This window comes from Miniopterus schreibersii (assembly GCF_964146895.1).
Source record: "Miniopterus schreibersii genome assembly, chromosome: 10".
NCBI classification, from domain to species: Eukaryota; Metazoa; Chordata; class Mammalia; order Chiroptera; family Miniopteridae; genus Miniopterus; species Miniopterus schreibersii.
In genome coordinates this window covers 55,418,375-55,442,034 of record NC_138110.1, presented here as the reverse complement: position 1 = coordinate 55,442,034, position 23,660 = coordinate 55,418,375, and the positions used below count along the sequence as shown (strand labels likewise).

General features: G+C 51.3%; 2 protein-coding genes across 4 annotated transcripts in view; one reads left to right on the top strand and one right to left on the bottom strand.

Annotated features, from left to right (window-relative positions):
• The window catches only part of PLCG1 (phospholipase C gamma 1), a 35,068-nt gene extending 28,493 nt beyond the window's left edge, over window positions 1-6,575 (top strand). Inside the window, exons 25-33 of one of the 2 annotated variants that reach the window (XM_081149736.1) lie at window positions 364-521; window positions 1,855-1,951; window positions 2,109-2,333; window positions 2,405-2,553; window positions 3,316-3,430; window positions 3,534-3,695; window positions 3,783-3,871; window positions 3,952-4,139; window positions 4,319-6,575. In XM_081149736.1, the coding sequence (XP_081005862.1) occupies window positions 364-521; window positions 1,855-1,951; window positions 2,109-2,333; window positions 2,405-2,553; window positions 3,316-3,430; window positions 3,534-3,695; window positions 3,783-3,871; window positions 3,952-4,139; window positions 4,319-4,361 (1,226 nt within the window). In that variant the 3' untranslated portion in view covers window positions 4,362-6,575. The remainder of the gene's footprint in view (window positions 1-363; window positions 522-1,854; window positions 1,952-2,108; window positions 2,334-2,404; window positions 2,554-3,315; window positions 3,431-3,533; window positions 3,696-3,782; window positions 3,872-3,951; window positions 4,140-4,318) is intronic. The other variant, XM_081149735.1, reaches the window with a different exon arrangement.
• Window positions 6,576-16,944: 10,369 nt separating this feature from the next.
• The window catches only part of ZHX3 (zinc fingers and homeoboxes 3), a 115,384-nt gene continuing 108,668 nt past the window's right edge, over window positions 16,945-23,660 (bottom strand). For both annotated transcript variants that reach the window (XM_081149738.1, XM_081149737.1), the window contains exons 3-4: window positions 19,437-22,440; window positions 16,945-17,282 (exon numbers count right to left, since the gene is read on the bottom strand). In XM_081149738.1, coding sequence (XP_081005864.1) covers window positions 17,272-17,282; window positions 19,437-22,290 — 2,865 coding nt within the window. In that variant the 5' untranslated portion in view covers window positions 22,291-22,440 and the 3' untranslated portion in view covers window positions 16,945-17,271. The remainder of the gene's footprint in view (window positions 17,283-19,436; window positions 22,441-23,660) is intronic.

Here is a 23,660-nt window from a genome sequence, read left to right as displayed (position 1 = left end):
GCTTGAACACCTTGACACCATCTTAGGGTCCTTTCTGTACCCCCAGCTTTGATCCTGCATGCTCACCTTGGGCCAGGCACTGTGGCTGATGCTGGCAGCTCACTGACATCCACAGTCCTAATGGGTTGGGTCACAGGGTGTGACAGAGGGTTGGGGAGGGGCCCAGGGTCCAGGTTAGAGGCCTACATTAGACAGATTGGGTTCGAGCCCTGGCATCTCCCTCCTGGCCGCAAATGGGCCTGGCAGAGTAGCTCTGCCTCCCCTGAGTGTTGGGAAGAGGAAAGGTGATGAGAGAACTCAGTGGAAGCAGTGCCAGGGACATAGAAACTTCCGGTCCCAGTTCGTCTTCTCTCACTCCCCCAGCCATCCGTCCTGAGGGCAAGAACAGCCGGCTCTTCGTCTTCTCCATCAGTATGGCGTCGGTGTCACAGTGGTCCCTGGATGTTGCTGCTGACTCACAGGAAGAATTGCAGGACTGGGTGAAAAAGATCCGAGAAGTGGCCCAGACCGCAGATGCCAGGGTGAGGGCCTGCCTGCTGGAGTCTGTGGGTTGCTGGGTGGGTAGCGTGTGAGCCTCGAGGTAGAGACCCAGAGGAAACAGACATGGGCCCCCGATGTAGCCTGTTAGGATACGTTGAGATACGTGTGGGACATCCATGTGGGTCTGCTCAGAGGGCGGTTGGATACACAGGGCAGAGGTAAAAGGTCCCTAGGCTGGATGCAGGTGTGGGTGCCCAGGGGCTGAGGAGGCATGAGGACTGTAGAGTAGGAAGAGGAGGCAGGGATCAGCATGCAGGGCTGGGGAGGTACACATAGGCAGCATAAGAACATGAAAGTGCCCATTGGACTTGTCAGAAAATGGCCTTGATGACACTATGAAGAGCCATCTCAGTGTCATGGCTGGTGTTGGATGGCAGTGGTACTGGGGAGTGGTCAGGCTCTTTAGGACCTGGCTATAGGAGAGAGCAGAGGGCTAGGGTTTGAGTAGGCATTAATGCCAACAGCTCCAGGAGCGAGCAGGAGGTGGGAGGAGATGGAGCCCGAGCTCGGCTGGAAAGATCAGCCTTCTAAGCAGGGGGCCCCTTCTGCTGAGCCTAGGGGATGGAGAGAAGGAAGTATTCGCAAGGATAAGGGAATTGCTATTTGGTGGCCCTTTGCCCTAGTCATTCGGGGTGGGTAGAGTGGCTATAAAACAGACCTGCGGCTGCTTTGGACAGTGGGTACCTGTGAGCCAAGCAGAATACAGGTGCTGAGGATTGTGCCAGAGGTGTGGCCTGGAAGGACAAGGTACTGGCAGACCAGGTGGTTGGAGATGGATCCCAGGCTGAAAGGGGGAGAAAGAGTCTTGAGTGCAGGAGTCCCTGGTGGAAGTGGACCTCAGGGTAAGAGGACAGGATAGGGGCTCTAAGAGTTGGCTTCTGTTGCTGAGATGTGGCTGTGGAAGTAGATGGTTGCATTGGAGAGGGGAGCTGAGGCTTTTTGGCCAGGTGGTGGAAGGATGGTCCTTGAGGTACAGGAGACCCAGCCTGGGTCCCCAGTGAAGTCACAGGGAACCAGGTAGTGGGCTTTTTGCTTGAGGGAGGCTGGGGACAGAATGGTGACAGCATCATTGGGTAGTGCAGCCAACCCAGGGAGTGGGCTATGGTGAGGATCCCACCCTCCGAGAGCCTTGGAGGGCAAGTGTTTCCTCAGGCAGAGAAGAGGCTGAGGCTAAGAATAGAGGGCTTTTGTTTACTCTTTAGTGAGGTCTGGAAGGTGCAGGGAAGGGGAGGGGCCCAGAGCACCTACCATGTGGACTGTGTAAGGCTGGCAGGGGCTCCGCTTGGGGTTACAGGGCCTTGTTTATGTCACCAGCTCACTGAGGGGAAGATGATGGAACGGAGGAAGAAGATTGCCCTGGAGCTATCCGAGCTTGTTGTCTACTGTCGGCCTGTCCCCTTCGATGAAGAGAGTAAGAGCCAAGGCCCAGTGGGGCTTGCTTGTGTTTGGGTGCTGTCCATGGGGGGTGTAAGAGGAGTGTTTAGTCCCTTTATGCAGGGGTTAGGGAGCTGGCCCCCAGCACTGCCTGGGTGGGAGGGCTCTGTAAGTGTTCTCCCTGTTTGGCCCAGAAATTGGCACGGAACGTGCCTGCTACCGGGACATGTCATCCTTCCCGGAAACCAAGGCTGAGAAGTATGTGAACAAGGCCAAAGGCAAGAAGTTCCTGCAGTACAACCGGCTGCAGCTCTCCCGCATCTACCCCAAGGGCCAGCGGCTGGACTCTTCCAATTACGACCCCTTGCCCATGTGGATCTGTGGCAGTCAGCTGGTGGCCCTCAACTTCCAGACCCCAGGTGAGAAGGTGCCCTGTGGGGTGGGGAACCCCAGGCAGTGGGGCTGGAGGCCACTAACCTGGCTTTTGCAGACAAGCCCATGCAGATGAACCAGGCCCTCTTCATGACTGGCGGGCACTGTGGCTATGTGCTGCAGCCCAGCACCATGCGGGATGAGGCCTTCGACCCCTTTGACAAGAGCAGCCTCCGTGGGCTAGAGCCATGCGCCATCTGCATCGAGGTGAGCTTCAGGGTGGGAAGGGAGCTGCCCCACTGGGCTCATTTCAGGAGTCAGGGATTGGGTACTGGTTAATAAGACTGGGGAAGGGGCACTGGACTGTTGAGTGTGAGGAAGACATGGCTGGACTCTCGAGTGACACAGGCCAGAGGCAGCCAGGCTGAGCGTGGCTGGTTCTTGGCACTAAGGAGTCAGGCTGCTCCTGAGGCCAGGCTGAGGATAGCCACTGCCTGGAAGGAGTAGGCAGAATATGGGCAGGAAGCTAGTGCCAGTGGTGAGCCAGGGGCCCATTGCAGGAGCAGCTAGACAGCATGGTACTTAGGAGAATGCAGTTGTGCAAGAGCAACTCGGCCCCAGAGCTCTCACACCTTCGTAGCAGTCCCTGAGCACCCCTGATGCCCCCTGGTGATGTAGGGTTCAGGGTGCTTGAGGCCTGAGCAGTGTTTTGGAGAAGTGAGGGTAGCATGGATTGAGCATCTGCTTCCAAGAGAGGATTCCTTTTTCCCCCCAGGGGTAAGTAATTTGAAAGATTTCTAAGTTAAAACAAACATGGGTTTGATGCGAAGTAGATTTTAAAAACTCAAATGAAAAGTTTGGTTAAAGCGAAGACATCCTCAAATGAATGTTTGCTGTCAGCAGTTACTCCTAGGCACTTAGGGGCAGCGTCCTTGGGGCCCAGCAGAGGGCGCATTGCCTCCACTGCATAGTGGAGACTTGGAGGGAACAGGAAGGACAATCCCCTGCACATCTTTGCCTGCCTTACAGGTGCTGGGCGCCCGGCATCTGCCAAAGAATGGCCGAGGCATTGTGTGTCCCTTTGTGGAGATTGAGGTGGCTGGTGCTGAGTATGACAACAACAAGCAAAAGACAGAGTTTGTGGGTGAGCCTTCCTTCCCCACTCACTGTCCTCATCCTCCGCTTTGCACCAATGACCGCATCCTCTCCCGGTGGTGGCCTAAGGCCTTTTGCTCTTGCTTTTGCAGTGGACAACGGCCTGAACCCTGTGTGGCCGGCCAAGCCCTTCCACTTCCAGATCAGCAACCCTGAGTTCGCTTTCCTGCGCTTTGTGGTGTATGAGGAAGACATGTTTAGTGACCAAAACTTCCTGGCTCAGGCTACTTTCCCAGTAAAAGGCCTGAAGACAGGTAAGGACTCTGCCAGCAATCTGGGGCGGGAGAGTGGGGGCCCATTCTTGGCTCTCTCCCAGGCTGAGGGCCAGGCTTTCCTCCCAGGGTACAGAGCGGTGCCTTTGAAGAACAACTACAGTGAGGACCTGGAGTTGGCTTCCCTGCTGATCAAGATTGACATTTTCCCTGCCAAGGTAACTGCATGGGGTGGGACCCTGACGATGCTGCAGGGTACAGGGGAGTCACTGACCTCTGTGCATTTCCCTCACCGAAGCAGGAGAACGGTGACCTCAGTCCCTTCAGTGGCACATCCCTTCGGGAGCGGGGCTCCGATGCCTCGGGCCAGCTGTTTCATGGCCGGGCCCGTGAAGGCTCCTTTGAAGCTCGCTACCAGCAGCCATTTGAGGACTTTCGCATCTCCCAGGAGCATCTTGCTGACCATTTTGACAGCCGGGAGAGAAGGTGAGGGGGTTGGGGGTAGGTGGCCAGTGTGCAGTTTGGCATAGGAGGTGCTAAAGAGACGGGAAGGAGTGGCTTGGTGGTCCTCTGGTACTCTTTTCTCCTGAGTACAGGAGTTGTAATTGTCTGGGCTGGGCTGCAAGGCCCTACTGCCAGTAAGAACACTCGTCCCTTCTGTCCAGGGCCCCACGAAGGACTCGGGTCAATGGAGACAACCGCCTCTAGCTGTGCCCCTGCCTCGTGGAGAGCAGCAGGTGCTGTGTGCCTCTTGGAATGCCGTGAACTGGGTTCGTTGGAAGTGGCCTGCCATGGCAGCCTTCCTGGTCTCACAGCCTGGAGTCTGGATTCCAGCAGAGAATCCTAGACAAAACCAAGCCATTAATGAGATGTATTCCTGTTTGGGGCCTCCACACCCCAGCCTGGGTGAAGGCAAAAACTGTACTGTGTCTCACATTAAGCACACACATCTGGCCCTGACTTCTGGAGGTGGATATTTCCATCTTGTGGGGCCAGGACCACAGCCGCAGCCCCTTGGAGACAGAGGTTGCCTCAGCCAGCAGCACAGGAGGCTCTGAGGAGCCGCTGACATTCCTGAGAATGGAGGAGCAGCAGCAGCCTTGCTGGGCCAGGGAAACCAAGTTTACATTGTCCCACAGCCGGGCAGGGTAGGGGGATAGATGCCCCCACAGTTTGGCTCTGGAGCCAGGGCATAGGAGCACAGGGCCTGCCCGAGGAGGACACAGCACAAGGGCACATTGCCCGTGGCGGGGAACACAACCCAGCCTGAAAGATACAGGGGACCATGTTAAAAGTAGCAGTACTGAGCATCGCAGGCCATGGAGGGTTGCCCTGTGAGGAGCCAGTAAAGGAGGCTGAGCCCCAGGGCGCCACCAGAAGCAGGGACGGGCAACATGTCCCAGCCACAGCAACGCCTCAGAGCCGTGGAAGGAGAAGGGCCCAGAATTGGGCATGCCACACCACTGTGGACTGCGCTATCTGCCACCCCATTGCCAAGGACCTGCTTACCAGGGTAGACCAGTTTGTGGACATACTCGAGGCCTTTGTCGGGATGATCGGCACCAGTGTGGCCAGAATGGATGAGCAAGTTGCCAAGGCGGAGGCCAAGCTGGGGACTTTGCCCAGTACATTCAGGTAACTCCCGCACACCATTCACATGCCCTCCTTCAACAAGGCTCTCCAGAGGCCCTAACAGACCGGCTATGAAACCCCATCCTGTTTCAGACCGAAGACCACTTTCCCTGTTGCAGTGGAAGGCCTGGGATCTGAGTGCCAGACAGCACTGCAAGAGGTTATCTCAAGTATTAAGTCAACTGAAAACCCTATTACTAGACATACATGATGTTGGAGTATAGAATTTTAAAGTTTATTTTTTGCACACACTATTTCTCACTATCTTATTTCACGTAGGATGTATGATTTCCTATGTCTTCCATTTCTAACCTGACAGCTGCTTGATAAAGGGATTGGGGAAGCAAAAACTCAATTTGTGCACTGTGGCAGAACTGTTATTTTTATGGATTTTCCAGCTCAGCTAACAGTGTTACCTTTTCAAAATTCACATATATTCTTAAGAAAAACCACTGAGCCATTAAAGCCTTTGTTATTATTCAGCCCTAGTAGTGATTCCGTTTTCTATAGCTTACTTTTAGGGTAGGTAGTAAGTTATTTAACATTATAGTAAACTTTCCATATCATGAATTGTAAACTGAAGGAAATCATACATTTTCCGAGGAAATGTATTGATTAATTCTGAAGTTGTGTTTGAAACGGTGACCTCACAATCCTAATTTGTCCATAGCAAATGTGTCTACATATGGTTGCCAACGTTTGGTTTATAATTTAAATATTAAAAATTTAAAATTTTATTGGAAAAGCTTTTCTTCTAAAAAGGACTTTAAAAAAAGCAGTATTTTTTTTCCCTGATGGTATAACTTACTCCTCCTCTTGCTCCCCACCCTCAGGAGAAGCCTCTGGGAGGAGAGCAGCAGGTGAGAGGCCTGCCCTGTTGGGGGCTCCTTTTGGGGAGTTAAGGCACGTCAGGAATGGGGCGGGGGAGGTGAAATAGCAAGGCGTGTTCTGGTAAGGTGGTTTTTCTTAAGGCGAAAAAGACTCCGTACACTTGCCCCTAGGAATGGAAGAGGAATCGAGTAGTTCAGCTGCCTGCCTTGCGGGAGGGGGGCAGGACAGGCAGGCAGGTGCTGACGGCAGCTTCTAGCTGGTGAAAAGATCCAAGGAGCGGCAGGAGGAGGTGTTGGGAAGGGCCCCACCTCAAAGGACAGGCTGGGGCATAGGTGCCTCCGCGTAGCGGCACTCAGCACACTCAAACCCAATGCCTGTGTTTGGGCTCAGGGTTAGCCACTTGCTAGTTCTGCTGCCCTCTTAAGATCTGACTGCCAAATAAATCATCCTTATCCTCTTTTTCCTTTAACTTGTGTATTTTTTTGTGGGTTCAGGAGCCTGTTGTCTGGAGGCTTGTTAACTAGGGCGGTTTTTCTATGGTAGAAGCAGGTGGGAAGTTCTCATTCAAGCAGATCGTGTTTCCTCTGGGCTACGAGGAGTATGAGGCCACCCTCTCCTCTCGCCTGTCCACCTAGGGTGTGGATGGGTAGAGCGTGGCCTGCCCAGGAGCAAGTGCTTCCGTGGGCAGCCAGCTATGGCGGTGGGCAATTCCACAGAAACCTCTCCTTTCAAAAAAACGTAGTGTTCAAACGTAGGATGCTGGGTGCCATTCTGGTTGCCTCTGTAGCATGCAACCAAGATCTCTGCTCAGAATATGGTTGAAAAGGCCCTGCCCTTCCCGTCCTGTGGCTGTTTTCATCATGGCTGTGTTGGTATGGGTAAAAACTGCCATATAGGCATAAAGTGCATGCCTGGTGGGTGGGTGGAGACAAACATATGAAGCCATCCCAGGGAGCCTGAGAAGACCTGTCATTGAAGAGACGCAGGTAAGTGTAATTAGTTGGTTCTTAGGATGGTAATTAGCATCCCCCTGCTGCCTTAATGCACCGACCAAAGCATGGTTGGTGGCTTTGGACCAAGACTGTTTTAAGACAAGCCCAAGGTGGATTTACAGTTGTAGGTTCAGAGTGTCCCTTTCCTATGTGACAGGTCAGACCAAAGGCATACATTTCCCAAGTTCATAGATGTGGGCCCAGTCCTGGTACATTGTGAGCCCCTCTGAGCACCGCCCACCTAGAGATCTGGGTTCGCCACTTAAAATATTTTGTGTCATTCACTGAACTAGGTATGATAGCCAGTATCAAACTGCCGCTGCTCAGGTTCTTACTGGCCTAGGCTTTCCTCCTAGAGCTTCCTGGTACTTCTCAGAGGAAGGAGGGTGGTCCTTTCCCTCAGACAAAGGGGTGGTGGGTGATAGCCCAGAATAAGCCCATGCCTTTATGGTCAATTAAATTTGATAAAGGCACCCGGCGGGGCAGGGCTCAGTGGTTGAGCATCGACCTGGGATCCAGGCGATCGGGGTTCGATTCCTGGTCAGGGCACATGCCCGGGTTGTGGGCTCGATTGCCAGTCGGGGGTGTGCAGGAGACAGCTGATCCGTGACTGACACTCTCATCATTGATGTTTCTGTCTTTCTCTCAAATCAATAAAGATATATTTTTTAAAAAATTCTGATAAAGGAGCCAAGAACATACAATGGGGTAAAGAGTCTGTTCTGGTGATTTTTCAACCTGTATGCCACAAGAATTTTTAAACATGTAGTACTGGACTATTCAGGGGCACTGACCTCTTTTCCTTTAGATTGTCAATAAAAAATGATAGCCAATACAACGATAGCCCTGTCTTGAACCATAAATATACAGGTCATAGAGTAGTATCTTATTGGTCATGTCACATAATAAGGTTATATCTGGTTAATTCTTGGTACCAGAAATAACATACACAAGTATATGAACTTGATTTTTTTAAAAAGTGATTTTGGAGCAAAAAAAGGTAATTATTTTTTTGGTAAATCAAGTCAAAATTATACCTGTTTTTTTGTCAGACTGGAAAAAACATTTTTTACTGTGCCATAGAATTTTAGTAATTAATATCTGCCATGAGATGAAAAAGGCTGAAAATCGCTGATATATTCAATAAAAGGTGTTGGGAAAATCGGACAGATGTGCAAAAAAAAAATTAGACCACCTTCTTACACCACACACAGAAACTCAAAATGGATTAAAAACTTAAATGTGATACTTGAAACCATAAAACTAGAAGAAAACAGGCAGTAAAATTTCTGACATTTTCATTAGCAACATTTTTTTCTGACATACCTCCTCAGGCACGGGAAACAAGAAAAAATAAATAGGACTACATCAAACTAAAAAGTTTTTGCACAGCAAAGGAAACTAACAAAATGAAAAGACAGCCCACTGAATGGGAGAACATATTCAGAAATGATACATCTGATGAGAGGTTAATATCCAAAATTTATAAGGAACTCGTACAACTCAACATCTAAAAACCCAATTAAAAAAATGGGAAGAGGACCTGAATAGACAACTCTCCAAAGAGGGCATGCAGATGGCCAATGGACATATGAAAAGATGCTCAGCATCACTAATCAGAGAAATGCAAGTTAAAATAACAATGACGTATCACTTCACACCTGTCAGAATGGCTGTTATCAATAAATCAAGTAAGTGCTGGGAAGGATGTGGAGAAAAGGGAACCCTCATGCACTGTTGGTGGGAATGGAGATTGACGCAGCCACTGGGGAAAACAGTATGGAGTTACCTCAAATTAAAAACAGAGCTACCTTCTGACAGTGATTCCACTTCTGGGAATTCATCTGAAAAAACCCCAAAACATTCGAAAGAATACATGCACCCCTATGTTCGTTGCAGTGCTTTTTACAATAGCCAAGATTTGGAAGCAGCCCAAGTGTCTATCAGTAGATGAGTGGATAAAAAAGCAGTGGAACATTAGCACAATGGAATATTACTCAGCCATAAAAAAGAATGGATCCTACCTTTTGTAACAACATGGACGGACCTGGAGAGTATTATACTCAGTGAAATAAGACAAATACCATATGATTTCACTCTTGTGGAATCTAATGAACAAAGTAAATAAACAGAAACACTCATAGATATAGAGAAAGACTAATGGTTGCCAGAGGGGAGGGGAGGGGAGTTGGACTGAGTGAAAGATGAAGGGATTACGCAGCACAAATTCATAGTCAGAAAACAGTCACGGATGTAAAGTACAGCATAGGGGATAGTCAATAACTCTGGTGCCAGGTGGGTACTGGAAATATCGGGACCACTTTGTAAAGTATGATTGTCTAACTACTATGCTGTACACCTAAAACTAATACAGAATAATGCTGAGGTGTGCCTGTCTCCATCCCCAGGGCTCTCCTGCAGCACTGCCTCTGCTTCCACTGCAAACGGCCTGGTCCTGCCCTCAGTCAAGCACATTCACGTATCAGTCTCACCTCAAATTCCTCTAGACAGACCTGATGATTCTTGGTTGACCCAGGAGGCCCAGTAAGGGGGTAGGGGTGAGGGAGAACCCTCACTTGGGAGTGGATGTACTGTGTCTTAAGCCCACTGTTGGTAGTTACTTGCCTCACTGTGCCCACAGGCCATGTGCCTGCAGTGCAACAGCTTGGGCTGGCAGCCTTCCACCCACTGGGTCATGCATCACCTGGGGAGCTTCTGAAAAATGGTGGTGTCTGGGACTCTGGCATGTATTTTTTAAAAGCTACCCAGATCACCTGAGTGAGTAGTCAGGGCTGAGAGCAGGGAAGGGAGAGGAAGTCAGTGGTACCAGGGTCAAAGGCAAGAAGACTGGCTCCTCCTTGCAGGGTTCTCTGGTCCTGGTGACTGGCAGACAGGGACAAGTAGACTGGGTTCAAAGGGCAGGCCTTGACTCACCTGGTGGGCAGTGCGCGCACACAGCACTGCCTCCAAGGTCAAGAGCCCCTCGATAAAGGCTGCCCTGTAGGAGGAGGCAGGAGCGGTCTGGACCTCCGTTGAGAACACTGCCATTGGTGAGGACCTGGGGCCACGAGCAGAGAGGTAGCGCCTTCCCTCGTGATCAGGCACATCCTGAACATCACCTGAAGGCTGGGGCTAGAAACTCACTTGTCTCAACTTGAGCCCATCTCGCACCATTTCAGTTCTGTTGAGGGAAAAGCAACTATATGTCGCATCAGGTTATCCCATCAAACTAGCTCATGGAACAAAATGGTTGTGCTTCCTCCACCTTTCAGTTACACGGTCAAGCCCTGGCTCAGCCTGAGGACCCTCCTCCCTGGGTTGTCCTCGTGATCCCCAGGGCACTCATGCCCAGGTGTCCATCGGGTTCTGTGCCCTGCCTAGAAGCCCACAGCCACCCCATGCTGGCCACCTCTGCCAACTCTGCCCCAGTTGTGTCCCACGTGAGCCACTGTCTGAGTCTGCACCCGCCCTGGGGTCAGCTGGTTGGCTTTGGGTCCCACCTGTGTGGTGTCACCCCCATGAACTTGCTTCCTGTTCCTGTGAGGCCCCTGGGTCCTTGGGCATATTCCCACCCCCCACCCCCACCCCCTACCCCAGCAAATGATAAGCTCTGCTTATTACTACTTTTCTCACATGAAAAGGGAAAAGAGACTTGCCGTGTTCTCTCACCAGATACCTGATGCCTCCGGGCTCGACTCAGTTGGCCTCTGTCTGGCGTAATTTCTAGTGTCACGTTTCTGTCACGTAGGCCTGTACCGTGGACCGAGCACGAGCAGTGCAGGAGAAACTTCTGAAGCGGGTTGAGGGACTGCCTGCTCATCTATCCCCGTTCCCAGGCCCTCTTGCCCACAGAATGAAGCAGCGGATGTGAAGTGTTTTTAGCCTTTTTTTTCTGACTCTCCCACAGAATAAGAGTCAGCAGATGTAAAATGCATTTACGATTTTATTTAGGAACAATCAAAAGATCTGAAGTACCACTTCGGCCATTTCAAATTGTACAAGCAGTTTGTCCCTGTTGCCCTCCCTTATCCACATCCACAGATACAAAATCTAGGAAATGTGCAATTTGCATCTTAGAAATAGCAGCATCCCCACAGGGGACCTTGTGAGCCCGGAGACGCCCAGAGGCAGCCCCTCCGCCCACCCAGGCACAGCCGGCCCAAAGGCAAGTCCCATCCCCTGTTAAAAACATTTCCCCTCAGTAGAACCCCCATTCCACCCAGGCCTGAAGGACAAAGCGTGCCCCTCGGTTTGCTCTCACACTGGGCCGCTGCGGGAGGTGGGGGCCTCCTACACAGTTTGATAACGTTTTAATTTGCCTCTGGACAAACAGGGCAGCTGCCTCAGCACCAAGCTGATCACTTTTTCAGCCATCTCTGGGAGACAGGATGCGCACCAAAAGCAAACTGTTCAACAGTCTCATTCCCCTCCTCCACTTCTCAGCAGTGCGCTCTCTGGAAAAAGGGCGTTGCACTGAGACCAGAATCCACCGGCTGGTAGAAAGCCAGGAATAGGACCATAGGGAAGGAATCTGCAGGCCTTTGGCAACCTCCCCGCTTCCACAAAGACAGCGCTTGGTAAACTTTCAATGAACAATGGCCTCAGGCAGAGGGGAAGGTTGGCGTGTTTCTCTTTTTTAATAACTACGGCACGGTCTGGCCCTCCTGACACAGATGAACAAATCGGCTGCTCAGAAGTGCCGTGGAACAACTCCACACGGTGGGTGACCACCTCTCCCCTGGCTCTGGCCCCACTTCATGGAGCAGCCTGATTACCAAGCTGGATCCCTGCTGAGGGGAGGGGCAGGCACTGGCTCTCCCCTCACCAGCTCTGGTCAACCTGTGGCCCCAGCCTGGACCACATTTCAAGCAAACTGCAAGAATGAGACAGCTATATGGGCAGGAGTCAGGGGCAAGTGACATTCTCTCTCTTTAAACACAAATTGCAGGACTAACACACACCATGTGGGTAGATTCTTACCCTAACAGTGAGTCCACACTGGAGTTTGACATTTGGGAAAGACCAAGCACTTGTGGCCTTTTATGGTCAGTGAACAGCTTTTGTCATCCTAGACATTTCACTTCCGTTTCAGTCACACTGAGTACTTTTAAACTCTCTATTCACCATGAACGGGAACAGAAGTTAGAAAGCATTAGCGAAGAGAAGCTGTTCACTAACACACTCAAGTGCTCATGTGTGCACATGTGCACACCAGAGCCAGTCTCCTGAAGGAAGAGGCACTGATGGCAGGTAAACACTCCTCTCAGGAACTGTGGCTTGCCACACGCCCCTAGTGGACAGCAGGAGACACACAAAGCAGCCAGAAGATGACCACAGCCCCCACTGGATGCCTGCCCACTGTGCTCCGCTGCCCCCTCCCTCCGCTGGGCCCAGCTCAGGCCTGCGCAGTAGCAAGGACCAGGTTCTGAGGGCTGCGGGAGCCTTGGGGCTGGTGACAAGGGAGGGACTGTATGTCCTTTGTGAATCCTCACAGTCCTGCAACCCAAAAGATCTGATTTTAAAAATGAAGGCTGCAGGTGCTTGCCCTGTCCTTGTCAATATGGTAACCAGGGCTTGCCTAGTCCCTCCCAGACTTTGGGTCTCCACCCCTGCTCCAGATGTGGGGGCAGGTAGAATACCTGGCTCCTGTGGGATCCAGGCTGTCATGTGTCTAGTCTGGTGAAGGAGTAGTGCCCCATTCAAAGGAGAGGCCAGGTTTGCAGGCAGGTCACAGAATGGCCAGTCTTGACAAGTAAGCTCGGGACATAAGAACAGCAGATTCGCTGGGGCGAAATGCTCTGTCTGTGCTCCTCACAGCTAGGTGTGGATGCTGGGTCAACTAGCGGAGAACTGGGAACTGGGGTTAGCCTCACCCCCTCCCAGTGTTGCCTGGCACTGGGAGCACACAGAATCCAGCAGAAATGAATTCAAGCTGAAGCCTGTCGGTCGGTTCCCTCTGGACTTAGAGCTGAGCTGGGGAGCAAAGCCAAGCTGCACCCATGAGAGCCACCTGCATCCTGCCAGCCCAAATCCAAACCCACCACTTTGTTGAGAGGTCGCCCACAGCCTCCTCAGCCCTGGTGTCGCATGGCTCAACTATCATAAATGAGCCAGAGGAAACAGCATGGCAGGAACCTCAGATTGAAGCCTAGCTCTAGGAGGGGACTATTCAGTAGAAGGCTTGGGCGCCACCCTCCCTTTCTCAGGTGTTAGAGCTTTGCTGAGGGTAGGTGCTTCCCAAGCCACACAGAGATGGCCCCCAAGGGCTGGGCAGGAAGGCTGGGAGGGCCTGTGCTCCTAGGGAAAGGCAGCGAAGGAAACCAGTTCAGGGGACCCTGCGGGGGGGAGGGGCTTGGTCTGGAGTGAGGAGAGCTGAGCCCCCTTGTCCTCCTGACCCAGGCAGGCTGCTGGCTGTGCAGACCTTACACGTCTAGAGGACTTTTCTTCTCCAACACACAACTGAGCCTAGCAAATCAATGGGATACATGAAAATTTAAACTTCATACAAAAGGTGAGTCAAACTGATAACCTGCCCCAGGTAAGCTCTGAGCAAGGAAAAACGAAGAAATGCCCAAACTCCAGGTTTGGTTTTAGTTAAGATTTTCTTCTTGGCTGGTTCTCCTCTCCTGCAAAGTGCCTTTATCCACTTGGGCTGTGGTGTCTGAAATGACAAAAGCTACTCTAATCCCCCATTTTGGTCTGAGAAGAGAACAGGAAGACGAGGCAACAGGGCCCGAAGAGGGCAGCACAAGCAGGAAGCCGTGGGAGTAGATGTGCAGAGAAACACAGGCCCCCACCCAGAAAGGCCAGCAAGGAAGGCAGCCTGGCACAGATGTCCCAGAGTCAGAGGTAGGTGATGCACCACTGACCGAGCCACATCTCAGCCTGGAAGACACTGAAACTGGTGGGACAGCCTCCCACAGCCAGCTGGGCCAAGACCATTAGTACCTGTGGGAGCCTAAAGGCACCATCCAACACTCTACCAAGCTCTCCACCTTTGTTTCCTAAGAGCAGGGTACGGAGGCTTCAGGTCGAAGCGCTTTGGTCCACCTCAACAGCTGTGGGTCACTCGACCAAGAAAGGAGCCCTAAGTCCCAGAGGCTGCTGAAGCCCAGGCGCTGGCCACCACCCCACTCAGGCATTCTAGTTCAGAAACCCGCAACTCCTGGACACAGGGACCTCCTCCCAAACCAGAGCTCCTCAAGAGTCAAACAACTGATCGATATATGCAAAGTATATGTATCATAAATCCAGATTCCCTGTATCCAAATGATCTGGTTTTACCCCTTAAAACTGTATTACAACCTCATGTAAAAAATATAATAAACCAAACATGGATAAGACATGGGCAACAGCAGCAGCAAAATACTGCCCCTGACGGTCCAAGTGCATACAGAGGAGCAGGAAAAGATCAATCACCTTACAAAATAGGTTTTTCCTCACGAGAGACTAACCCCACCACCCCAGCCCTCTCAACCCTGCAGCCCACAGACTGCCTTCTAACATAGGCAATGTCACAGAATCCGCCCCTTCGGTGATCTGTCTGGTGACAAGGTCACATGTGCCTGGCACTGCTGGTACAGCCCATTTCTGGGCTAGTGTGGCTATTTCTCTGTGCCTGGTTGGGTGTGTTCAAGGTTCTGCACCCACACTGAAGCCCGGGATACCTGCAGTATCCCTTTAGGCACCTGCTCAATGACCCAACTCTCTCTCTGACCCTCACCTTCAATCATGCTATTCTTCCAAGTGTGAGGCCCACACCCCGCTTTTTCACTCCAGCCCAAGCGCACAGGGAGGTGGCGGCTCTGTCCACTCGCCGGGCTCTTTACCTGGGCAGTCTTGTCACTCGTCGTGTGGCCCTGGATGGTGGGCAGGGCTAACAATGTGACAAAAACATGCCAACTTTTCCACCTTTTAAAGATGAACTGGTGCCGAGGTTGGGTTGCTCTCTATGTCCTGCATGAACTTGTCCACCATGTACTTTGTTCTTTCTGTCTTGCTGTCTGGATTGTAAATGAAATGTGAATACAAATAACCAAGAAAATCCTTTCTAAAGACACATCCCTTTGGCCAGTGTGCGCAGGGTTCCAGGGGTGACGGCAGCAGGGTGTGTCTCAGACACTTGGAGATGGCTTCACGCTGGGCCACCCAGTGCGCCCCATGTACCAGCATTCCCTCCAATACAGGCTACTTTCCCCAACACCCATGTGCCACTAGGTTCCTCAAGTGTGCACGTCTGATGTTCATTTCATGAGAAAAGTATCAAATGAGTATTTGTACTGTATATGTGTATACATAAATTAATCTGCATATACATAAACACTAAAGGAAAAACCCCAGTTGTCTGTTTGCTGAAGGAAGCAATAACTCATCATTTTTGGGAATTCCGCAAAGAGGCCTTGGGCTAAATAGCTTCACATCCAAAAGTGGAAAGGATATTAAAAAAATAGGCTGCGAAGCTTGCCAAGTACTCACAAGCCACCTGTTTGAAACACATAAGAGGTGGTCCCTATTGGGACAGAGAGGGCAGGAGAAGACACCCTGAAGAACAAGAGTTTGATTTGCGAAACAAGCCTGTCAGGGAAGGCGGGGGGCGCTACCATCTTCATCCTCTGAGCCAAGCCAGTGAAGAGCCCTGCGGGTCCAGTTCCCGGGGGGAGGGGGGGTGCCTAACCCAGCACCCGTATTTCTTGCCCAAAGCCCTTGCCCTCTCTCTGGGGTCTCCTCATGCTGCCAGCCTAGTGCTTTGGGAAGCAGGTGGTGTCCAGGTGAGCAGTGCTGCAGGTGACCCTTCTTTTGCCTGTCGCACTCTTTACCTGCTGCTCTCAAAACGGCCAGTCCTGGGGAAACAGGGACTTACCATTTAGTACAGCTTTGTAAGCAAGTTTCTCAACATTTCAAAGGCACCTTTTCCTGTGATTTTTCTCAATTAAAAAAAAAAATGGATACGAGGGTTAGGGTAAAGTAGACAGAGCTCTTGTTTCCAAGTTTGCAGATATAAATATAGACCTTTAAAACTATAAATCCTCAGAAGGACCTGTCCAGTGATGCCCAGCACCCCTGGGGCAAGGGCAAGTGCCTAGCACTCCAGCCAGGCCCTTGGCATGGGGGCCAGGAGGCTATGGGTATTCTGCCAGGAACACCCACATGCAGGTATTGGTGCTGAAGGCTACCCTAGCTCTCATAATCCCATCAGTTCTCACTCTCACTACTGGGCAGTGTGGGTCTCCCCTCCCAGACCACAGATGGCTGTGCAGGGAAAGGTGAGGGGCTCTGAGCACAGGCTGTGGCCACAGTGGTGTCCCCACTCCTGGTTCTGCTTTCAATTTTCCTCTCACTCTAAACATGTCTAGATTTTTTTTTTTTTTAAATGCAGGCACATAGTATGTTAGGCTTAATAGCAAATGTTTCTTTAGTTGATCTGATAACTGAAAAGTAATGGTCCATGATTCAAACTTCCATGAAAAAAGCAGAATTACTACAACAGCTTAAGAGAGTGGTAAGCATCCAACATTAATCACATAGCCTGTCGTAAACATGGTCACGGCGGTTCTGCACTAACTATCCCACCAGGCACGCAGCCGGGCAGGAGATTTTGCTGGTCTCACTCAATGTAGCGGAGAGCTCTTCAAACATACTGCCTTCCTTGAGGAACGCAAAGGGGGCCCAGGGGCTCCGGATGTGGTCTGAGTGTGTGAATAACCCCTGCCCAGCCCTGGGAGGTGTGGCCCCAGCGATGTCCAGAGAGCAGACACAGGACATTTTCAGAGATGATGTAAAAGACCATGTGCTGCTTTGCTAACCAAAGTTTCTATGTAATAAAAGTGTTCATAATCCAATGTTCCATTAAATGTGTATAGGCGGACTTACATGTTAAAAACTTGATTCTGTGTCTAGGAATATGAAATCTGAACTACTTTATCCACTGGAAGGCAAAGGAAAGGTCCTACATTGTGAGAGGAAGAACTGACGAGAACTGTGCTCTCCCTTCTTGCTCGGTGGTGGCTGGCCGAAGGTGACGGCAGGATCTGGGCTGTCCAGAAGCTCTGGTGCGCCCAGAGGCCGGGTATGGGAACAGACGTGGCAGCTGAGTTGGGTGGGGCCCTTCCATGTGGCAGGCAGCATCCTAGACTGGCCAGTCCTTCACAGTAATCCGTTCAAATTCAGTCTGTTTCTGAGGAGAAAGCACATACCTGTCACCTCTATGTCAGCCGCCATCGGTATAGCCCCAGGGCAGCAGGAATGCCCTCCCTGCCATGCCAGGGTGGAATCACTGGCTTTGGGGACCTCTTAATTCCATGAGCAATGCCTTTTAGCCAGGCACTCCCCCACTCTGCAGCCTGAGGGAATGTGAAGAAGGCGTGTGGGTTAAGGACAGGATGCTGGCTAAATCTGGCAAGGGACCACTGCCAACCCCAGCGTAGCAGCTGGAGCCAAAGATGTCTTCTCTAGGCCCACTAACGTATCCCCTCAGCCCAGCCCAGGCCACCACCTCCTCTGGACTCTAGTCCTAATCCACCTCATCCTGCCCTCTCCCTTCCAGCTCTCCAGAACACACTGTTCTAATAGCAGCTGGGTATAATTTCTGACATGTATTTTAGTGATGTCTTCATTTCTAACTTCCAACTCCATAGTCAAAGTTGGTGGGCTGTTCAGAGAGCTCCGTCATCTGTGCTGCTTACAGAAGCAGCCCTTGCGTTGAGACTGCTAACAAGGCCATGAGATAGACAGCCCTTCCTGCACCTGCGGTTATCTGCCTTGTACAGAAGAGGATGATGCCTCAGGGGCAGGGGCAGCCCCGCTGCTCCCGCTCTGTCCCACCCAGGACACTGCACTTCACTTTCTAGTGGAGTTAGTAGCTGAGGGAAGCGAATGCTTGCAATTCAAACCCATTCATCCCAATTCCAGGTTAGCTTTCTTTAAAAGTGTGGTGAAATACACATAACATAAATCCTACCACTCTAAGTGTGCATTAAGTGGCACTAAGTACAGTCATACTGTTGAGTAACCACCACGCTTTTTCCAGCTGCCCAAGAATATGATTCAGTAAAATTTTAATTTAAAAAAGCAAAAAGAGGCCCAGCTGGTATGGCTCAGTGGTTGAGCATTGACCCATGAACCAAGAGGTCACCAGTTCGATTCCCAGTCAGGGCACATGCCAAGGTTTTGGGCTTGATCCCCAGTAGGGCGCGTGCAGGAGGCAGCTGATCAATGTCTCTCTCACAATGAGGTTTCTATCTATCATTCTCTCTTCTTTTCTCTCTAAAAATCAATAAAAACATATTTTTAAAAAAATATACCTTTAAAAAAAGAGCAAAAGAATTAGTTTATTCTAGTTCCTAGTAATCTATGCTGTTTTGCTGGCAGAGCCAAAGCCCAGGTGGGCATCCCCCAGGGGGCAGGCCCAGTGCAGGAGACGAGGCCCAAGGCAATCAGCCCTGTGAAGCTAAGCCTGTCCCCTGGTGCCCATGATGCTCCAGAGGAGGCCCTCACTCACTCATAGGGGCCTGGAGGAAACCAAGGGCAAGTCCAGAAATACCAGGTCCAGGAACCAACTTCTAAAGGTCCACACATCAGATAATCTGAGAACCCAGACCCTTCCTCAGTTTCCACAGCCTCCTGTGAAGAGCTAAATTACATGGCTCCTGGCCATCCTGTGAGGAGGCCTCTAATGAGGAGACAAATGCCTAAAGGTAAAAAGGAAGGGAGAGGAGCTGGAACATCAACACCCCATAGACAGCGTGACTTTGTGGCTTCAAGAAAGCTGTCTTAAATAAAATACTCTTGCAAATTTTTCTGTCAAGTACTAACACCATGACCCAGCATCTGAACCCATATACATCTAAGGGGAAGATGATTTTCCATTAGTTCTACATCAGGAAGAACAATTAAAATGCAAATTACATGATTTTCATCATTAAAGACTTCATGTATCTAAGGACAATTAAAGACTTTCCTTTCGTCTACCAATTTGAGTTGAAGTTCCTCAAAAGCCCTATTGCTCTCTCCTACCCAGTGGTTTTGTTTCTGCCCAACTCAGGTGACGTTCTGACCTATTCTCCTATTGCTAAGAAATGGCTAGAAAACTGGACCTAGTAGGTTCACTATGTTCCTTCCCCTGCACAAGTTTTAAAAAAACATGAAATGAAAAAACAACTGTCAATTCTTTATCATGTTATGCTCTGATGACACCTGCTGCCAGTTACCTCGAAGCAGCCAGGCAGCCTTCAAAGCAGCAGATGCTCTCATGCAGTAAACCCAGTGACTACTCACAGATGCCCCTTCCCATACCCATGGAGGATAGTCATGGCTCCTGTGGGCTCCTTACCCAGCTGACGACCAGCTTGGGGACTCGGTGTGTCACAGGGCTCTGAGCTGGCCTCAGGGGCACTGGGCTCCCACGACTCACTGTTTTCGGACACCTCTGTATAGGTATCACTCAGCCCTTTGTGCACTGCTGCAGGGTCGCCATGGCCCTGGTCATCACTGCATGTGTCTGCCACGGCCCGGGTCTCCTCGCCCATTTTCTCAGCAAACCACTGCTTGACCTGCTGGGAGCTCATCTGGGTCTTGTCGCAGAGGCTCTGCAGGTCCTCCTCATACAGCATCTTGTGTGTCACATAATAGTCTTGCAGCAGCTCCCGGTTGCCAGGGGCAATGACCAGCAGCCCTGGTGGGAAGTTGCCCCGTTTGTAGTCTTCGTACCACTTGAGCTGGCCGTTCTTCAGGGCGTACCTGCTGTCCCCGAACCAGCGCACCACCTCCGGCCGTGGCAGGCCTGTCTGGGCCATGATGGAGTCGTAGTCCTGGGTGCTCGGCCACTGCGTCTGCACAAAGAGCTGGCGCAGCAGGTGCCGCTGCTGTGCTGTCTTTTTGCAGCTCACCTTGCCAGGCGGCTGTGGGGCCAGCTTGTTTAACCCGTCATCTTCAGGATCACAGGTGCCCAGCCCGGGCAGCTCGCTCTTGCCGTTGGCTTCAGTGACCCGCAGGTTCTTGAGGTTGATTTTGATGGGGCTGACTTTGCGTTCAGCCAAGGTGTGGCTGCTGGGCACGTCTGGGGAGCCATTCTCCCCGGGGACCCTCAGTTCACCAGCCGCCTCCTCTGCTCCACCCTCGTCTTCCGAGGCCTCCTCCTCCTCCTGACAGGCACTCCCGTCGGCCTTGGTGGTCTCCTCAGTGTTCACTTTTTTCCGTCTCTCAGAAAACCAGCTGTCAATCTCTCTTCGGGTCATTTTGGTTTCAGTCCTCAGGCGGTCCAGTTCCTCATCGAGAGGAAGGGGGTTTTGTGCAAAACTGCTCTCCAGGGCTCTGAGCTGCTCGGGAGCTCGCTCCTTGTATTTGGTTGGTGTGAAGTCAGGGGTCTGGTGCCAGGACTGTCGTTTGGCAGAAGGGTGGGTGGCCAGGGTAGCTGCCGTCGGGATGCAGGTCACCTCAGGAGCCTTGGATGCTAGGGAGAACGGCACCTCTGGCACAGAGTCAATGACAATGGACCCGGGATCCCCCGGCATCATGGCCCGGGAGCCCTTCAGGTTCCGGCAGTGGTACCTCCGGTCACTGAACCATTTCCTCACCTCCCTGGTACTGAGGCCGGTGACTTTGGTCAGATGCTCAACTTCACTCTGTCCCGGGAACTGGTTCCGACAGAAGCTGCCTTTCAGAGCTGACAGCTGTTCGTGAGATTTCTTGTTTTTGTAGATGCTGGCATCGAGGAAGGCTTGGGAAGTTATGCTAGGGCATGCTGTGAGCAGAGACTGGGCCGCATTGACCACCTTCACTGCCGATGTCGTATTTGAACACACAGTGTTAATGGGCGCAACAGTTGGCTGCTTGGGGACGGATGTTACTGCTAGAGGGAGAGACGAGCTTGGTGCCTGCAACCCATTGGCCATCAGTGGCTGAGTGACAAGAAGTCCCCCTGCTGTGCCCTCTGGCTGTCCCACGACATGACCTGGAAGGGCAGCCTGGATGAGATGCTGGACGTTGCCAGCATTGGCAACCAGAGGAGTATTGAGAACAGTGATTGTGGGCTGAGGGACAGACTGAATGACTGTATTGAACATCTTTTTCCGGGCATCCTCGATCTCTTCGGGGGACCAGCTGATGCCCTGCTTCAGCCTCTGGGCTGTAAACCAGATCTTGAGCTGCTCCTCTGGGTACTTGGTGACCACGGTCAAATAGCAGAGCTCGGCTTTGGTGGGGTAGGGGAACTTGTGGAAAGAGTTCTTCAGGAAGCTGTTGGAGTCCATGGCTGCATTATACGTCGGAATGCTGCTCAGGGGGATCATCACTTTGGGAAGGGACTTGGAGGTGGGCAGTGGCTGGTGGGTATGGTGCTGGGCATGCACTGGGGGCTGCTGCTGGAGGGACAGGAACTGTGCTATACCAGCCGGCAGAACTGGCACTGTCCCCAGCAGGGGCCCGTTGGCCACATGGGGAGGCTTGGTGGAGTTGGTAGGTGCCTGGCTGACTGGAACCGCCCCGTTGACAAAGGAGTGGTCCCCCTCTTTTGCCTCTGTTTCCCCAGCTGGTGGGTTTGGTAAGGCGTCACCACCAGGCTGACTGGGGGTGTTTTCCTTGAGTGTATGAATTTTTTTGGCTTCAGCTTTGCCTTTCATTATCTTCATGATTGGAGTTTTGGTGATGATGATTTCAGCTTGTCCATCTGTCCCGTCAGTGCTGGGCTCGCCCAGTGGGTCAGGAGTGCTGATGCTCTCAGGGACGCTCTGTTCCACAACGACATGATTGTCTGGCTTGGCCACATTCCACATAAAGCTTGCTTCCCCTGAGTGGCTCTTGGCATTGTGCAGAGAAAGCCCCTCAGGAGTTTTTGCCAGGAAATTGCACTCAGTGCATACAAAGGCTGGGTCTTTATTAAAGTCTGTGTGCTCGGAGTTCATGTGTCCCACAAACTGGGTTATGTCCTGGGATCTGAAATCGCAGTATTTACAGGAATACGAATAGCCATCCAAAGTACTCCGATGCCCATTGGCCAGAACAGCACAGTCAGTACTGCTAGAGGTCTGGGTAGCCTCGCCGCTGGTGGCAGGTGCTTCTGGGGGCAGATCCTGCAGGGGTGCTTCAGGTGGAGCTTGGGCAGGCTGGGCCTCTGCACTGGCCTCCTGCAGCACCACAGTCTTCACGGGGATCATGCACGGGGTGGTGGATTTCCTCTTGCTGGCCATGGCGACAACCACTCTGGGTGATGGCTCGGTGACAGCTTGTCCCGTCAAGGGCCTCACAGTACAAGTTCCAGCTGCTCCATGAGGGTCAAAGAGAGTTTCCAAGGGCAGCTTTTACAGTTGTTTGCAGGAAGCAAGTTTTCCCTATTAAACCTGAGGAGGAAGAAAAAAATGAGTAAGATCTCTTAAGCTCTGTGTGTTTCTCAGGTGCCCAGACACAATCCACTACTTGACTTCTATCACTGGGGCTTTTTCACAGAAAGTTCAGCAGCAGCTTCGATGTCAAATCTGAATCAGGAGCCCCCCAAATGCTAACAAAATGGTGCCCTGAAGAATGACCTGGGGATGTTCCAATCCCATTAGATAGACTTCAGCCATGTGTTTTTGTTTTGTATTTCCCTCTGCATCCTTGCATTATGTAACTCAGATTCAAAAACAAAAACGACAACAATGAAATAATCCTCTTTTGAACCTCCAAATTAATTCTGACCACGTCCGAGTAAGAACAAAAGATCCCAGTGTAGTTCTTGTTTAAATGTTTGTGCCAACCAGGGTTTTTCTTTTCATAGCCTTCCCACATATGAGAACAAGATGACGCCTCTGCCTCTCCCAAGCCAGGCCAAGGTCAAGGCCAAGTCAGCGGGGGATGGGGGGGGCAAGAGGCACAGGCTGGCTGTAGGAGCCAGGCCTCACTCTGTGGCCTTTCACTGTCTGCTGCCCTATCAAACCCACTCCAGGCCACAGAAGAGGGATCACCTCACAGTTACTGCTGCACCCCAGACCACTATCACTCAGGTGAAGCCAAAGGCCAGAGGGTCAGGGGATCCACAGATCCCATCTGTGGCCCAGCCAGCTGCACATTCTCTCTCTGGGTGCAGCAATTCAAAGTGTGGCCTCACCTTGGATGCACAAACTACGTGTGACATCGTATTGTGCTTACTTTTTTATTTCTTTCAATGCCTTCCTTAAAAATAAAAACTCTTAAATCTTTGAGACATTTGAAATTTATTTCAAAAGTTGGGGTGATTGATTTGTTTACATGTAAAATAATTATTATAATAAATATTTCTTTTTTTAATCCTATATCCCTCCTTTTATTGATTTTAGAGAGAGAGGAATGGAGGGGGAGAGAGAGAGAAACATCAATGTGAGAGTGAAACATCGATTGGTTGCCTCCCTCACACACGCTGACCGGGGATCGAGCCCACAACTTGAGTATGAGCCCTGACCTTTTGGTGTGCAGAACAAAGCTCCAATGGAGCCACACCAGCCAGGGCTATTGTAATAATCTTTCTTGAGATGCCTGAGAAAATGTCTCTGTGATCCCTATTAACATAATATCACGATAATCACCATTACCTTTCTTTTAGCAA